The following is a 17,615-nucleotide window of genomic DNA, read 5'->3' on the forward strand; positions in this document are numbered from 1 at the left end:
TCAGTTGCTAAGCTATGTCCAACTTTTTGCAACTTCATGGACTGCAGCATGCCAGACTTCCCTGTCCTTCACTATCTCCCGGAGTCTGCTCAGACTCCTGTCCATTGAGTCGATGATTCCATCCAACCATCTCATCTCTGTCATCCCCTTCTCCTCCTGCCCTCAGTCTTTCCCAGCACCAGGATCTTTCCCAGTGAGGTGGCTCTTCGCATCAGGTGGCCAAAGTATTGGAGCTTCAGCTTCAGTATCAGTCTTTCCAATGACTATTGATTTCCTTTAGGATGGACTGGTTTGATCTCCTTGCAGTCCAAGGGACGCTCAAGAGTCTGTAGACAAATAATGTTTAAAAACAGAAGCTCAAACCGCCTATTACACATATCCAGTACATGATGGTACCGAACTTGCTTTTATACACTATACTGTCTCCTGCCCTGCCCCCACTAGTTGAGACTCACTCATGTCCTGAATCCCTTTCCAGGGAAATCAGTGGACAAGACAGGATCCATGGAGGGGTTATGATAGAATCTGATACAAGAGTCAAGAACCTTGAGTGTAGGCCCGTCTCAGGTGGGACCACACAGAATGATCCCAGACAGCTTTCTGGAGTCTGTCTTTAAAAGGTTTTTGCAATCACCAAGATATCAGGAGTAAGATCAGAGGCAGCAGTCCTAGTAACAGTATCTATCCTTGACCCAGATAGAGGATGTCAAGTCCAGAGTGCTAGAATCAAAGTGAAGGGCCAGGAGGCCCCTGTCCAGCAGCATTCCAGAGGATGGTAGCGCTGTGACCTCCATACTGACTGGAGGTGCAGACCCCTGATACAGTCTGTATGCGCTCTCCCAAATAGGCTTCCAGAGAACCAAAAAGCAATGGGTGGCCTGTGAGCTCCTAACATTCAGTGTAAAGGCCTTGCCTCAAATAGACCTGAGTGTTCCAGAACATCCCTGCTCCACGTATTGATAGCTAACATTTAATGAGTTCCTGAAAGCATCCCTGGAGGGGCTTCCCTGGTGGCTCAGATGGTAAAGAATCTGCCTGCAGTGCAGGAGATTTGGGTTCGATCCCTGGGTTGGAAAGATCCCCTGGAGAAGAAATGGCAACCCAATCCAGTATTCTTGCCTGGAGAATTCTGTGGACAGAGAAACCTGGCAGGCTACAGTCCATAGGGTCACAAAGAGTTGGACACAACTGATCGACTAGCACTACATCTATCGCAATCTACTGCAAAGCTCCAGATACCATCCTAAGTCTTTTCCTTCAGTCATTTCATTTTATCCTTAAAATGCCCTGTTATGTCCATTTCACAGATGAGTACATTGAGGCAGAAAAAGGTTAGCTAACTTGCCCAAGATCATAGAGCCACCAAGAGTTGAGAATCAGAAAGTCTGACTCCAGAGCCTATTTGCCCGTGTACCTCCCAATTCTCATGATCCCATTTCACATTAAAAACAAAATAGGAAAACTTTAAGCAGCACCTGTTCCTGGGAGGATCCTGGGGAGCCTCACTGCCATGCCCTTTTCCTCCTGGTAGCTACATCAGCAAGGTCGATGTGCTGAATATTTTAGTTGCTGCCGCCTATCGCCACGTGCCATCTCTGGATCAGATCTTGCAACCGGCTGCGGTAACCAGGCTCAGGAACCAGCTCTTGGAAGCTGAGTACTACCAGCTGGGTGTTGAGGTGAGGCATAGAGCTGATGTCTGCCCCAGTGAGTTACTTCCTCCACTTTTCCTTGGCCACGGAGTGTCTAGGGCATGACCAGCTTGCCAGTGTGGGAGTCATGGCAGGTGGGGTGGGGTGGGGTGGGGGAGATTGATTGACAACAAGGGGATAGAATCAGTCTTTGAGACCCTCAGGCCTGGCTGCAAGTCCTTTTCCCTGAAAGGAGCAGTTTTTCCTCCAGGTCTCCACAAAGACCGGCCTTGATACCACTGGGGCATGGCATGCTTGGGGCATGGCCTGCCTCAAAGCTGGGAACCTCACTGCCGCAAGGGAGAAGTTCAGCCGCTGCCTGAAGCCCCCTTTCGACCTCAATCAGCTGAGTCATGGCTCAAGACTGGTACAGGAGGTGGTCGAGTACCTGGAATCCACAGCGAGGCCACTCCTATCTGTGGTAAGAGCATAGCAGGCAGAGGCTGGGCTCAGGGGGACAGCGAGGCCCCAGAGCAGTAACGGCCTGGGAAGAAGATCAGCTTCCATCCCACTGACAGTGCAGCCCTGGCCCAGTTTGAATTTCCTTCTTTCCAGTGTATGTGGTTGCTTTTCCAAGAAAGTTGCCTAGTCGTGTCCTACTCTTCGTGATCTACGGACCTGCTGCACGCCAGGCTTCCCTGTCCCTCACCATCTATGTGACTAGATAAGTCAAAGAGTCAAATTTCCAACAGCAGAAAGAATTATTTTAAAAACATGAAAATTACATATAATCCCACATCCAGACTTAAGCCGTATTTAGATTTTGGTGACTTTTCTTTGTTACGTTTTTGAATTAAATTGCTGTCGTACAGTATATAGGGTTCCACAGGTGGTGCTAGTGGTAAAGAATCTGCCTGCCAATGCAGGAGATACGGGTTCAATCCCTGGGTCAGGAAGATCCCCTGGAGGAGGGCACGGCAAGCCACTCCAGTATTCTTGCCTACAGAATCCCCCATGGACAGAGGAGTCTGGCGGGCTACAGTCCATACGGTCGCAAAGAGTCAGACATGACCGAAGTGACCTAGCACATCATGGCATACGGTTTATGTGTAGAATTTTATATCCTGCCTGTTTTCTACCCTTACGAGAAAGCGTTTTTCCATATTGTTCAGCGTTTTTTGAAAGCAGTGTTTTCAGAGACTGCTGAGAACTCTCTGGGTCTCTTGTTCCCTCTCACGCTGTCCTCTCTTGGCAGCAAGATGATGATTTCTTGGCCACCTTGAAAGAGCTGGAAGCAACCCTCCGGACCCAGAGCCTCTCTCTGGAAGTGATTCCTGAAGGGAAGATCCTGAACAACACCTACTACCAAGAATGCCTCTTCTACCTGCATAACTACAGCACCCACCTGGCCATCATCAGCTTCTACATGAGGCACAGCTGCCTGCGGGAAGCCCTGCTGCACCTGCTCCACAAGGTGGGACCCTCAGACACGGCTCTCACACAGCACTGCCTGCCTTGCCCACCTGGCTTGACCTACCCAGCTTTCAGGGGGGCACTAACCCCCCTTAATGTTACCACAGGGTTCAGCTGTAGGGTCATCTCAGGCAGAGTCAAGTCCAAATGGCAAATTCTAGGGATTTCCCTGGCGGTCCAGTGGTTGGGACATCCTTGGTCAGGGAACTAGGATCCTGTGAGTTGTGTGGCGTGACTAAAAAAAAAATAAATAAACCCACAAATGGCAGATTCTCTCTACACAAATCATGTTTGGATGAGCATGCCAAAGTCTTAACCTGGATCCCAGATTGCCCTTCTCACTGGCAATGACAAATTTCATCCCTTCTCCCGGAACATACAGCAGAACTAAATAATAGCTGAGAATGTGGGCTCTGGAATGAGATGCTTGGTATGAGTGGTGTGACCTTGGGCAAATTGCTTAACTTCTCTCCGTTTCCACGCCCTTCCCACCTGCTGTGGACTGTGTCCTGCTGGTGACCCAACTGCACGTCCACTCAGAGTTGTCACCACAAAGGCCAGGAAGCATCCTAAGACATAGATCCTAAGTTTGGGCCCCAAGCATCTCACGGGAGGAGAGTTTGCTCTTTCTTCCTCTGACGTCCTCTGCTCTCCTCTCGCAGGAGGCAAAGGAGAAATGTGTTAATTCCTTGGAGCCACTGTTAAGCCAAGTCAAAACTCCATTTCACCATGACTCTTTGGCCTTCTCTTTTTTTATCTGAATGTCCCATGAAGTTTTTCTGAGGAAAAACTGATTCATACCAAATTTCATACCAAATTACTTTAATTTTAATCTGCTGCCCTCATCCAAAATAGTAGCCAATAAAAGTTTACAAATAGACATACCTTCTTGTACCTCTCCAAGTGAGTCAGCAGTACAGAGTCCTGGTAACCCCACCCCTACAGGATGTTGGAGACGCAGGTTTGATCTCTAGGTGAGGAAGATCCCCTAGAGGAGGAAATGGCAACCCACTCCAGTTTTCTTGCCTGAAAAATCCCATGGACAGAGGAGCCTGGCAGTTTACAGTCCGTGGGGTCGCAGAGAGTCGGACACGAATGAGCACACACACACAGGACAGCAGAAGGGAAACGTTTTCACTACTGCCTTAGCTACTGTGTCTTACCCGGGTGTCAGGAATATTGTAAAATTTATATTATTTGGTCTTCGATTGCTAATTGTTTCTGTTTACTCAATTTCCAAATGAGTTTTGAGATAAAGCTGCTTCACCTCACCCAGTTCTGTTTCTTCTGATGACCAGTCCAGAGAGTTAAGCTGCTTACTTACTTATCTTGATAAAAGCTGATGACAGCATTGCCCCTGCTTTACATTAGTCGGAGCTCGGAAAGAAGCCTTCTTTCTGTCTCCTGTAATCACAACTACCCTTGAAGTGGACGATCTTACCTTCTCAAGCAGGTGGAGAACAACAGAAAAAATAAACATTGTGAAGACTACAGCTGAATGCCTGGAGCATGGAAGATGCCCATTCCCTGCCTTTCATCCCTGAGAGAGCGTTCTAAGACATAGCCATGTTATTTATGTTATTCATAAATCATGTGATTCCTCTCTCTAAAAGGCCTTTGTGGATCCCCATGGCTGTAAGATGAAGTCCACATTCTTTAGCATGAATGCAGAACACAAGAGGATCAGGTCCCCTTATTTCTCCAGTTTATTTTCACCACAAATCCCATCTATGGTCTGTATTCCAGACTTGCCAGATTGCTTAAATTTTCCTAAAATTGTACCACGCCCATTCTTACCTCCAGGAGTCTGCATTGCTGTTTCCCCTCCCTGGGATGCCCTGCCCCTCCTTGTTTTCTTGGAGAACTCCTGTTTGTCCTTCTAGACCCTTTCTGTTGAGTATTCACCTCTTCCTATATACCACCTCTGTGCCTAGAATCTAGGTTTCTTATTGCTTTTATCCCAGTGGATTGCAGCTGTTTCTTTACAATTGTATCTTCCTGTCCGGACTGAGAAGGCCCTTACGTGCTATCTTCAGGCACCTGTCCTAGTGCCAGTTATGAATGAATGAGTGGATGAAATGAAAGTTCTTAAGGGGTTGCTCTCCTGAGATATTCTACCTTTCCAGTGCAGCTGATCTCCCTACTTCTTAAAGTGTGTCCTACAACTTTTAGGTTAGGTCTGAGTTTTCAGGAAGAGCCAAAATTGGGAAAGAAGCCACTCACCCACTGTGGATGTCCTAAAGCCCAGATCCTCTCCACTTCTAAACAGCTTGTGCCCAGTGCTTCAAGGCTGGCATAGTTGTGCTGCCATGAGTTTATAGCTATCCTTCACTTCCCATCACTTACTCATAATCTAAAGTCTAAATGGCCAAATGATGTTCTTTTCTATGACTATGCAATGGGGAGTATGACTCAGGGTCTCTGAACCACAGATGAACTTCAGAATTGAGTCGATTAGTGTGTGTGTACACTTTCCTGATGAGATCCATGATATTTATCATTTATTCATTCACCCAAAAAATAGTTATTAAATAGCCAAGGACTATTCTGGACACCAGAAGTACAACAGTGAAGAAAAAAAAAGGCAAACCAAAAAAAGCTACTTTTATAAAACTTACATTGTACTAGAGAGAGAGAGACAGTAAACAAGATAAATAAAATATATAGTGTAGGTGACAAGTAATAAGAATAAAGTAGGGGAGAGGGACAGAGAAGGCAATGGCAAGCCACTCCAGTACTCTTGCCTAGAAAATCGCATGGACAGAGGAACCTGGTGGGCTGCAGTCCATGGGGTCGCGAAGAGTCAGACACAACTGAGCGACTTCACTTTCACTTTTCACTTTCACACATTGGAGAAGGAAATGGCAACCCACTCTAGTATTCTTGCCTGGAAAATCCCAGGGACGGCAGAGCCTGGTCGGTTGCCGTCTATGGGGTCGCACAGAGTCGGACACGACTGAAGCGACTTAGCAGCAGCAGCAGGGGAGAGGGAAGAGGCGAATTGTACGATTGTAGACAGGATGTCTGGACAGGTGACATCTGAGTGAAGGCCTAAAGAAGGTGGGGAATGAACCATGCAGATTGTGGAGGAAGCACAGTCCAGGTGGAGGGAGTCACAGGGCAAAGGCCAGGGTGGCTTAAGCAGAGTGAGCGGGGGAAAGGGTGGTAACAGGTAAGGTCAGAAACCTAATAGGGCCCAGATCAAATAGGGCCTTGCAGACATTATGAGGACTTGGGCTTTGTGCTGCGTGAGAAGGAAAACCTTTGGAAGGTTTTGAGCAGAGAAATAACGTGATATAACTTATGTTTTAACCAAATCACTTGGGTTGATTGACGTTAGTCAAAAAAGAGGCAAGAGGTAAAAGAGGTAGATCAGGGAGGGGGCCATTGCAATCATTCAGGCAAGTGGTGCCCATGATCTGGACCCGGGTGGTACATAGAGGTGGTGAGAAGTGGTCAATTACATATAGATTCTGTGTATATTTGAGGTGGAGCCAATAGAATTTGGTAATGACTTCTATGTTGCAAGGTAAGAAGAAGATGGTGAAGGCTTTTGGTCTGAAAAAATAGAAGAATAAAATTGCCATCTGAGAAAGGGAAGCCTGCAGAAAGAGCAGATTAAGGAGAAACAATCAGGAGTGCAGTTTTTTATCAGTATGTATTGTTCTCTAGATACCCAGGAGGACTTTTTGGATTGGCAGTTGAATATAATTTAGATATACAGGTATGGAGTTCAGGAAGAATAAACAGGCTAGAAATAGAGATTTAGATATAATCAGCAAATAGCTAGATTTAAAGCCCTGAGACTTATGAAATCAAGACAGTGAGTAAAAAAAAGAGAAGAGGATCCTCCTAAGACCTGGGGAGCTTAGGAGGCATCAACCAAAGAGATGGAGAAGGACTAGCCAGAGAAATAGAATGAAAACCTGGCAGGCAAGCCATCCTGGGAGCCAAATAAAGACAGTTTTTCAAGGAGCAAGCCACCAGCTATCAGCAGCTGTTGACAGGATAGGTGGAAAATAAGGACTAAGAATTTTAGATTTAACAAAGTGGGGGTCTTTGGTGACCTCAGGGGCAGTTGCAGTGGAGTCGTAGGTATAAAAGCTGGATGAGAGTGCGTTCAGGAGACAGTCGCAGGAGAGGAATTAGAGACAGGGAGTACAGATACCTCCGTCAAGGCGCTCTTCAGAGCAGAGGAGAGAAGCAGTCATTGGAGTGGGATTCTCAAAGGGATCCATCTGTGATGCGCAAAAACATTTAAGTAGCACCGCTGTAGGAGAATGCTGAGGGACGTGAGTGGAAGGAAACTCAGAACGGGTCCCAGGCAGTGCCAGAACCAGGCTCAAGACTTCTGACTTGTTGCTTTGCCCTGCTCCAGGAGAGTCCCCCAGAAGTCTTCATAGAAGGCATTTTCCAGCCAAGCTATAAAAGTGGGAAGCTACACGATTTAGAAAACCTCCTAGAATCTATCGACTCATCCTTGGAAAGCTGGGGAAAGTACTTGATTGCCGCCTGCCAACATTTACAGAAGAAGAACTACTACCATATCCTGTATGAACTGCAGCAGTTTATGAAGGTAATAGCAGCCCCATCCTGCCTGCTACCTCTGTCCCTGCAGCCCTGCCATGAGGTGGGTCTGCACAGGATGAGGGAACAAGATTGTGGTTTGGCCCGTAGCCTTGCTCCTTGACCCAGGCTATGGCAAATCCATGTTGCTCTGAGGCATTCTTATGTAATATCAGGATTTCCATCCTCATCCCAAAGAGGCAAACTTTAATCTTGTCAGTAATGGCATTCTTCAGAATTCAGGAAATGTAAAGATTAAAAAGAAGAGGGATATGCTAGTGGATATCTAGATAAACGTGGGGCGTGAATGCAGAATTCATAAGGAATGGTGGAGAAGTATTTTTAGAGCAGTTGCATGAAAGCAGAAGGATCATGTTTCTTCCAGTCTGTGAGGGTGGCCAACACTCACAGAGACGTTGAATGATTCAATGCCAGAGTGAAAGTAATAGCAAGTCGAATGGAGTATCCTAAGTCTCCTTTTTAAAGATCTCTTTTGTGGTGGAATAATGTCCCACCCAAGAGTCTGGCCAGCTGCTTACCCCATGGCTCAGCAGGTCAAGAATCCTCCTGCAATGCAGGAGACACCGGAGACACGGGTTCCATCCCTGGGTCGGGAAGATCCCCTGGAGGAGGAAATGGCAACCCACTCCAGTATTCTTGCCTGCAGAATCCCATGGATGGAGGAGCCTGGCAGGCTACAGTCCATGGGGTCACAGAGTTGGACATGGCTGAGCATAAGCACAGCCCACAAGGCTGCAGAAACAACTGACAAGAATCCAGCCAGTCAGTTGACTTTTGGATCTCTTGGGCCTCTGAGGGAAGGGGTGCTGGCAGCCAGACATCCTGGGTGGAATTCAGATCAGAGTTCTCCCCGCATCCCCACCCTCCAAATCTCCTTTGAGCCAAACATTCTTTTTCCTCTTCCAGGACCACGTGCGGGCCGCCATGACCTGTATCCGGTTCTTCACTCACAAAGCAAAGACGTACACAGAGCTGGGAGAGAAGCTCTCCTGGCTGCTGAAAGCCAAGGACCACCTGAAGATCTACCTCCAAGAAACCTCCCGGCGTAGTGGAAGGAAGAAAACCACCTTCTTCCGAAAGAAGATGACTGCGTCCGATGTGTCAAGGTAGCTTGGGGTTCAGGGAACAGTTGGGGCGGTGCAGAAGGGCTGGAACCGGGCGGGGGGGGACTGTTGGTGACAAAGCCGCCCTTGCCCATCTCTGAAATCGTGGGAAACGTATACACCTGATAGGAGTCATTCACGGATGATAGTGTCTGGTGTTAAGTCTCAAAAGTCTCTAGAGGAGCTTGTAGGAAAGAGTCGGGGAGGGAGCAGGGATTAGGCTCACCCGTGGCAATCAGGCTAAACCCCTACCCCATGCAAGAGGCAGAAGAAGTCCTGGGTGGTCCTTCATCTCCGTCTCACGTCGCAGTACTCTCCTTGTGGTTCATCAGGCACACTGGCTCCTCAGCACCCCGAGTCCTTCCCTCGTCTCAGCCTTTCTGCTGAGGACACATCTGAAGCGAATGCTCACTGCCACTGTTTTTGCCTTCACAGTCCCGATCGCTAGATGCCTTGATGTGTTTATTCCCTCCCCACCTCTCCTCTAGCCTCTGAGGCCAGGGTTCATATCTGTCTCAACCTCTGTTGTTGTTAGCAGCATGCCGTGCTCCGTAAACACTCATCACCCATTTCTGTCCTGTCGTCACTTCTCAGAGGACACGTTGGATCTCTTCCCTCCACACCCTTTCTCTTGCCCTTTCCATTGCCATCCTGTTAAGACTTCTCAGTCCCCCCTGGTCCCAGTTACCCCCGAGTTCTCCAGAGGCTAGACTGTGTGTCGTCTGTCCCCACAGGCACATGAACACCCTTCAGCTGCAGATGGAAGTGACCAGGTTCTTGCATCGCTGCGAGAGTGCCGGGACCTCCCAAGTCACCACCTCGCCTCTGCCAACCCTGTTTGGAAATAACCACATGAAAATGGATGTTGCCTGCAAGGTATGCCTGATGTCTCAGACCCCCGGCAGGCCGTTCTCTTTCAGAATGCTCATCACGCTTGGAATCGTCTGATTATTTCAGTCGTTTGTTTGATGCTTGCCTCACCTATGGACTGTGAGCCCCAGAAGGCTGCAGCTTGAGTCCATTTTGATGACTCTCGTATCCCTCATGCCTGTGCTCGGTAGAGTCTTCACGGATATTTGTTGAATAAATGAATGAACGAGGGCCTTGTTCTTGACTGAGGGGCTGCTCCCGTCATTATTGCTTCTGTAAGCATGTTTCCCTCTCCTTTTCAGGTCATGCTAGGAGGGAAAAATGTAGAAGATGGATTTGGAATCGCATTCCGTGTTCTGCAGGTATGACCGGATTACTCAGGATTATACGGGCAGGGATCAGCACATGAGCACAGTTCTGTGCGAGATTATTCCTCAGAAAATTTTTATCCCGAGAAAAGCAGATTTATACTACATCAAGGATGAAAGCAACGAGGCGGCTGTTATAAAACTGGGTCAAGTTCGAGACCAAAGGCCACTTTGACAAAAGCCAAGCAACTGGTGACAAGTTCATCAAAGCTGTCAAATAAATACCTGAAACCGGGTCTAGGACAGTTCACCACAGCTGTCCTCCTTGCAGGAGAGCACGGCCGGAGGTGGTGATGCAGGGGAGAGTGGTCCTATTCAGCGGGAGGGGCTCCCTGGCAACAAGAGCCACCCCTCCACCCTTCATCTGCCCACGAGCCAGCTCGAGGCGTACGTTTTTTGTTGCTTGTGATAAGAGGACCCAGGTACAGCTGTGGCACTGGAGCAGAGGATGGAGCAGGGCGCTGAGACCGTGAGAAGCCAGACCACCCCTACTACACAGTGACACAGAGGCACCCAGAGGCCCCTCACTCTCCAGGCAGGCAGGGTCTTAATTAACACTGTGCACATCTCAAGGATCAAAGACAGCAAGCAATCCAATCTGACAGATCGCTTTTCTTCCCACCCGTTTTCTGTGTTGGACAAAGCTCTCCATACACAGATACCCCCGTGGGCAGGCCGAGTGACAGCTCCTTTCAGACCCCAAGGCAACAAAGTATTTAACCGGTAGTTTCTAGATCATCAGCCCTTTGGCGAATCGGTCTGACTCCTAACACCACAGCCTCTCTTCACAGAGCACCTGGTGTCCCGGGCAGCCAGTATCAGCCCCTGACATCCGTTTTCCAAGAGAAGGTTGACTCGTTAGAGGGAGAATGAACTGGTCTTGGGCATTTGATGAGAATATCTTCAGGCAGTGATGTGGCAGCAAGTGAGATGTGCCAGCATAGATCTCAAAGTCCCAGTTTTCGTGCTTGCTTCCCAAATGTCTGCCAGACTCCAAAAGAGGAACTTTCCACTGGTTGTCTGCTTATGTATGTTTCCTACTGAGTTCCTACTGGAACTGCAGTCAATTTGGCGTGTCTGCCCCAAGCCCGTTCGGAGCTCTGTAAATGTCACCTTCCTTCCCCCAGCTGTGGAGTCCCTGCCTCCCTACCCTTGTCATCCTGTGTTCTGTTCTAGGACTTCCAGCTGGATGCCGCTGCTACCTACTGCAAGGCTGCCCGGCAGCTGGTGGAGAGAGAGAAGTACAGTGAGATCCGACAGCTGCTCAAGTGTGTCAGCGAGTCGGGCATGGCGGCCCAAAGCGACAGGGACACCGTCCTCCTCAACTGCGTGGAAGCGTTCAGGAGGATTCCCCCCCAGGTACGCCCACCCCAGACCTCGGCTCCTCCATCTGTTTCAGTGTCTTCACATCCCCCTTCTTTACTTTTCTCTTCCCCATCATGTACCCGAAACTCCACAAGATCCCTCTTTCTGACTCCTCTATAATAATGGCCTTACCCTAATCAACCCTTCCCTGGAAAGAAAATTCATGGTACGTATCCAGAAGCCGCCCCTGAGCTGTTGTCTGATATTATTGACACCTGGAAGTGTCTGCGAACAGATGGAGTTGAGTTTCTCCCAGGGATTGTAGACGAGGTCAATGTGGGCCTGCAGGTGGCATGTCACCTGCAAAACTGTCCCGATGGCTTCTTTGTGGGATGAACATCATTCATAAAAGCCAAGGAAAACCTTTTGGTCTGATGTTGATTCTCAGATTCCCAAGCTTAGTGTTATCATTAGATTTCCTCTCTTGCTTTGATAGCAGGAGTTGAGGTGTTTTGTTTTTTGTTTTTTTGGCCACACCCCGAGGCTTTGGGGATCTCATTTCCCTAGCCACGGGCTCTTGGCCGTGAAAACATCGAGTCCTAACCACTGGACCACCAGGGGTTTCCCAGGAGTTGAGTTTATAAGGAAGGGTCAGACAGGCATCCCCACCCAGAGTCAGAAGGGCTGGGCTGAGACGGAGCTGAGCCCCAACTCCCACGCTCCATCTCACAGCCGCTGTGTCTCTGTCCCACACAGGAGCTGGAGGGCCTGATCCAGGCGATACACAGTGACGACAACAAGGTGAGCAGAGCTGTCTCCTCACCCAGTACTGCTCGGGAACAGCCCTTTGGACTTGCCTTGTCACCTTCACCCCTCACTTGCTGACGGCTCCATTGAACCCCTATCTCACCCTCTTTATTATCAAAGGTGGGGCCGGACCCAGATGAGGGCGGAGAAGGGAGGGAACAGGTAGAGAGCATGAGAAGGGATGCTGACCACGTGAGCCTTGGCCCTGTCTCCTCTGTACCCCCAAGACACACAGGCCTTTCAACTCTCCCCATTTTTCATGGAGGTTTTCTCTCCCATCCCTAGGAAATCCTCACTTGCCAATTGTCTCACTGAATAAGGTTCTTAGAGTGAACAGGCATATCTTTATCCTAAAGGAGCAAGGATACCCTCTATGGTAGGGAAAAAACCCAGCCAGCCCTTTGTCCAGCAATGCCTGTTAATCCTCAGTCTCCAGAACAGGCTTTTCCCTTGAGGCCTGCGCCTGCTTCCTGTTGCATAGGAAATAGGTGCACCTCGGTGAGGGTGCCAGGCACAATAAAAGTATTCCCAGCTGCTCCAGTTTAGCAATCCACCTGTCATTCAGGGGAAGGCCTGCAGACCAGGAGAGGCATGAGAAAACCCAGCCAGCCCGCCCTAGCCACTAGCAGTGGCATCCTCTGGCAGCTGAGTCCCTCGTGAAGAAAACTCGTGTTAGCAAACAACTTCTTACAACCACGTTGCTGCTCCCCATGGCGGCATTGCTATTTCCTGAACTGAATTTCCAGGGCATGTTTCATTCATGGGTTTAGGAAGGATCTGTTCTTAACATTTCTTCACCTAATTCTTCAAGATCCTGATGCGATCCTATGAAAAGGAGGGAATTCTGACATCCCAAAATGTAAAAAACGCCTTTTCTAGAATCAGATTGAGAACCTGACAGCCAGGCCTGATACCCAGGCTTCTTGATTCTCAGCCTGTGTGTGGTTCTTTTCTAAGCCTTCAGGGAGCCTCCTGCTCTGTAGGACAGAGGCTTTGTCCCTGGAGAAGATGGACCCTGAAATCTCTACCGTCACTGTTACTTCTCCAGATTTTTTCTTCTGTCAGTCGCTGTTCTAACCTAAGCCCACAAGATCTTGCCGTAAAAGAGCTTTATCAGTTTTTATTCCAGACTTTCTGGAAAAATGCCCTTCTCTAGGTATGGAGTTTTGCCTGTTGATTTGGTGGTATTCTGTTCAATGTACACTGGTGCCAAATGGAGCTGAAGGCCTGGGTGAGAGCGAACATCCCAGAGCAGCAGGTGGATTAACCAGACCAGAGCTCGGAATGTGCCAGACATCTTGCAGCTGTAGATTATCTGTAATTGAGCTTAGAAAAGGAAGACTTTAGTGACTGAAGTAAAAAAAGAAGGTAGAGCTTTGAAACATGAAGAGAGGAGTCCTCTCCAGCCACCAGGAGGACTGTCATGGCAAAAGGCAGCTGCTGGCCTGGAGGCCTGTGGCAGCTCACCAGGACCTTGCCATTTGCTAGCCTGGAGCCCTGGCCAACCAGGGAGGTGCTGGTGGGGTCAGGGCAGGGAAGGAAGGGGCTCTCATCTCCCTGTCACTCAGAACTCATGAGATGGAGTGTGTCCCGAACGCAGGAAACTAGACTGCCTCTGATGCAAACAGCAAGTAAGGTCAATCTGGGGCCACCCTTAATTAGACTTTTTTTCTATTTGTGCATCTGCGTTTCTTTCCCCAGGCTTCCTGGTAGAAGATTTTTGATTCAGCAGGTCGAAGGAAATAGAGAAAGGGGTCCTGTGGGCCCACTGTGGGGGCAGGCTTGATAACTCATTCACTCATTCACTTCCTGCCTATTCGTGGAACAGCCACGTGCCAGGCCCTGTGCTCGGCTCCAGGAACGGTTAGAAAAAGCAGACACTCTTCCTGCCCTCCTAGTCAAGGAGACAGACATCAATCAAATAATCACCCAAATAACCACAAAAACCACAGTTTGTCAGCAGTGAGGCCCGGAGAAAGCTGTAGAGCCCAGGAGAGTGAGGAGGGCCTTGAAGGGAGTAGATAGAGGCCAGGCTCTGCCTGCCTGCCTTCTGCTTTTTAAAATTCTTGGCTTATTTATAATAACTTTTACACTGTACAGTAATACAGTATAATATCTTAGTGTCCAGACTATTTAAAGAGTGTCCATAACGTAATAAAAGCAAGAACCCAGTTATTGGTAGGTGAGAAGTGCTGTCTTGTCTCTCTTCACGTGGCCCCGTGTGCTTCTTGGTGACTTGTCAGTGATGTTTCCCTCCGGCTGTCTCTCACATCCAATTGCTAGGTTCAGGCCTACCTGACGTGCTGCAAGCTACGTTCTGCCTACCTGATCGCCGTGAAGCAAGAACACTCTCGGGCCACGGTCCTAGTCGAGCAGGTGCAGCAGGCCGCCAAGAGCAGCGGGGACGCAGTGGTGCAGGACATCTGCTCCCAGTGGCTTCTGACGAGCCGCAGCCGGGGTGCCCATGGTTCAGCCTCCAGGAAGTGACCCTGGGCTGCAGGGCCGGACAGTTGTGGGGCAGGAGTGATGGGCACACTTCCAGCTCTTTCCTCCTGTGGGGCAGGACTTCCCTGGCTCCGCCCCAGGTCAGAAAGAGCTGGAATTGGACCCGACCCGCCATCTTGAGCAAAGATAGGATCTTTCACGCAAGTGCCATGTTTCTGTAAAATTGTGGAGTCTGTGTGTGTGTTTGTCTGGAGATGGCCAGTTCTTTCTACCTCAGAGTGAGTGTGTGTGTGTGCACGCTCTTCGCGCTCATGTTTACGCCCAAGCATTTCTGAACAAATGAAGCTCTCCCCAGCTGCAAAGAGGCACTTTACTTTTGACTTCTGCCTGTCTGAAAACCTTCCTGCGTTTTTGGTTCTTAACCCGGGTTCATCCTGTTTGTACACAGTCCCCTTGGTGTGGAGACGTTCCAGTAGCTGCTCGTGACTAGAAGGGTTTTTGACTGAGAATGATGGAGCTGCATCAGAAGGCTTGCCTCTTTTCCCCTCCTTCCCATCCCCAGATGCGGAGATGGCTTTGGGGCAGGTGGTTCCTGTGGTGTGAAACCGTTCTAAGCATCTCTCCTCTCACAAGCACAAGAGTTACTGTGAGTTTTTGGAAAGTGGTCTGAACAGAAGGGTCCTCAGGTGCTAGCTTCCGAAAGCTGTGTCTGCCTGGACACCTGATGGAGTCTGGAGCCCCAGACACAGGCAGGAGGGGCGCCATCGTGTTCATCCACAGGGAGAAAAAAGGGAACCTCTCCAAACAGCATTGCAGAAGAGTTGTCTACAGGCATAGAACTGGCTTTTGTCAATATTCCTGCTGCCAAGTAAGAGAACGTGACTTCCTTTTGGAGAGAAACAGTAGCCAAGGTCCTGGGACTGAATGGCTAGACTTTGCCTGTTTGAGTTACAGTCCTATTTATACCCTTTAAATTGGTTAGAAAATTGCTTTCTCTTCCCATCTGCTTCTCTTCAGTCTCTTCAGGACAGAAGGATGGACATACAGAGACCCAGAGTCAATGAGAAGGCAGTGCACTTCTTTGTCTTAACAGTGGGAGTCAAAGGTTCACTTTAAAGTTGGGCCTGAGGACAAGAGTTAAACAAGGGGATGATGAAATAGGTCATGTCCAGTTGGTGAGCAACCAAATGAAGTGCTCCTTTATTTAATTGGTGTGGGCCTGTCTTCCCACTGGAGATGTGACAAGCTTTTGGAAAAGGTCTGCCCTAGTCCGTGATGTGAATTTGCAAACAAGGAGTGTGAGGAGAGCTCCACAGCTGCAAGCCTCCCACCAGCCAGAGCTCAGCCTGTCAGTCTCACAGGGGCTGCTGAGAGGAACGGGAGCTAGAAGCCCAAGTCAGTATCTCTGGTGCTTAGAAACCCTGCAGATCTCCCTCTGAACCAGGTTTTTTAAATAGTGAACTAAACAACTCTAAGAGCATCTGTAAAAGTTCTGGTCCTCTGAGGAAGGGAAGAGATGGCAAAGAAAATACTAGACCCCTTTATGGGGAAGTTGGATAAGTGGCTTTTTCTTCTTCGAGTCGTAGAATGCATCTGTCTCCCAGGAAACATTCCTCCCTGGCATCTGCTTGCCCTTCTGAGTCTCCCCTTTTTGCACTGAACTTGAGCACTTTATATTAAATGGATTGCAAATCTCACAGCCATTAATTTGAGATGTTAAGACCAGATTTTCCTGACATTTTCCTCTAATTAATTGAACTGTAAAATAGGCAACCATTGACTAGACTGACATAAGATAAGGCTAAGTGCCTTTGGGCATCAGGCTGTGGTCTCCAGCAAAACAATTAACTAATGGGCAAGTCGATGGGTTGAATGTTTGACTATAAGCAAGTCACAATAAAATGTCTGTCCTACAAGTTCTTGGCTTCATGGCTCATTTGTGCTGTCTTGCTTTTACCCTTCCCTTCTTGCCTTGGGTTCTGTGTGGAGAGAAAAGGTGGGTGGGAAAGATGAAATGACCTTCAACTCTTGAACTTCTCAAAATGATTCCTATTACAACTCAGGCCTCTTGGGTTATGATTTATCTCAAACTTCCTAGGTGGCTCAGATGGTAAAGAATCTGCCTGCAGTGAGGGAGACCCAGGTTCGATCCCTGGGTTGGAAAGATCCACTGGAGGAGGGCATGGCATCCCACTCCAGTATTCTTGCCTGGAGAATTCCAGGGACAGAGGAGTCTGGCAGGCTACAGTCCATGGAGTCACAAGGAGTCAGACACAACTGAAGCAACTAGGCACACACAAAAACTCTACCACCAGCATTTTTTTTTTTTTTTGCTTCATTCAGAGTGGTGGGTGGAGGTAGGTTATACATTCATCAGGTAGAGAAGGCAAATGAAAAGTCCTTCCCATCGCTGTCTCCTCAGCCCCATCCCCTCCCAGGGGCTACCTGTGTGACCAGTTTCTCATGTATAGTTTCAGAACTCTTTTATGCATATAGAAGCAATAGTGACTGACATATTCTGTGGTGAAGATATGCCACAATTATTTAACCAGTCTCTGTTGACGGATAGTTTAGGTTGTTGCCATCTTTACCACAACAGATTATGCTGCAGTGAATTATCTTGTCATGAATGCCCTGGGTCAAAGCCTTCCTGGCAGTCCAGTGGTTAAGACTCTGCACTTCCAATGCAGGAGTTATGGGTTCTGTCCCTGGTTGGGGAACTAGGATCCTGTATGCTGCATGGCATTGTCAAAAAATTAAAAAGCCTCTGAACTAGAATACCCTGGGTCAGAGAATATGAGCATTTGGTGACTGTTGTCAGTCACCTTCCATAGTGGTCATGGTAATTACCTGTCCTACCAGCAGTGAAGACAAAGGCCTGCTTTCCCACACCCTTACCTCAACACTTAGCAAACTTTGTAGATCTCTGCCAGTCTGAGAATGAAAAATGGAACTCTGAAACTTTTTTTCAAGCTGTTTTTTTTTTTTAATTCTACGTGTCTTTTTAATATCAACCAAACTGTGAC

The 17,615-nt window shown here is 48.5% G+C and overlaps 1 protein-coding gene across 3 annotated transcripts in view; it reads left to right on the plus strand.

Moving 5' to 3' along the window:
- The window catches only part of ZFYVE26 (zinc finger FYVE-type containing 26), a 67,345-nt gene extending 50,840 nt beyond the window's left edge, over positions 1-16,505 (plus strand). For all 3 annotated transcript variants that reach the window (XM_055435699.2, XM_055435700.2, XM_055435702.2), the window contains 10 exons: positions 1,532-1,679; positions 1,903-2,112; positions 2,887-3,105; positions 7,483-7,680; positions 8,598-8,797; positions 9,529-9,670; positions 9,967-10,026; positions 11,209-11,391; positions 12,094-12,138; positions 14,428-16,505. In XM_055435699.2, coding sequence (XP_055291674.2) covers positions 1,532-1,679; positions 1,903-2,112; positions 2,887-3,105; positions 7,483-7,680; positions 8,598-8,797; positions 9,529-9,670; positions 9,967-10,026; positions 11,209-11,391; positions 12,094-12,138; positions 14,428-14,631 — 1,609 coding nt within the window. In that variant the 3' untranslated portion in view covers positions 14,632-16,505. The remainder of the gene's footprint in view (positions 1-1,531; positions 1,680-1,902; positions 2,113-2,886; positions 3,106-7,482; positions 7,681-8,597; positions 8,798-9,528; positions 9,671-9,966; positions 10,027-11,208; positions 11,392-12,093; positions 12,139-14,427) is intronic.
- Positions 16,506-17,615: the final 1,110 nt, after the last annotated feature.

This window comes from Moschus berezovskii, chromosome 9, assembly GCF_049115385.1.
Source record: "Moschus berezovskii isolate FMDL1 chromosome 9, NW_MosBer_1.0, whole genome shotgun sequence".
NCBI lineage: Eukaryota > Metazoa > Chordata > Mammalia > Artiodactyla > Moschidae > Moschus > Moschus berezovskii.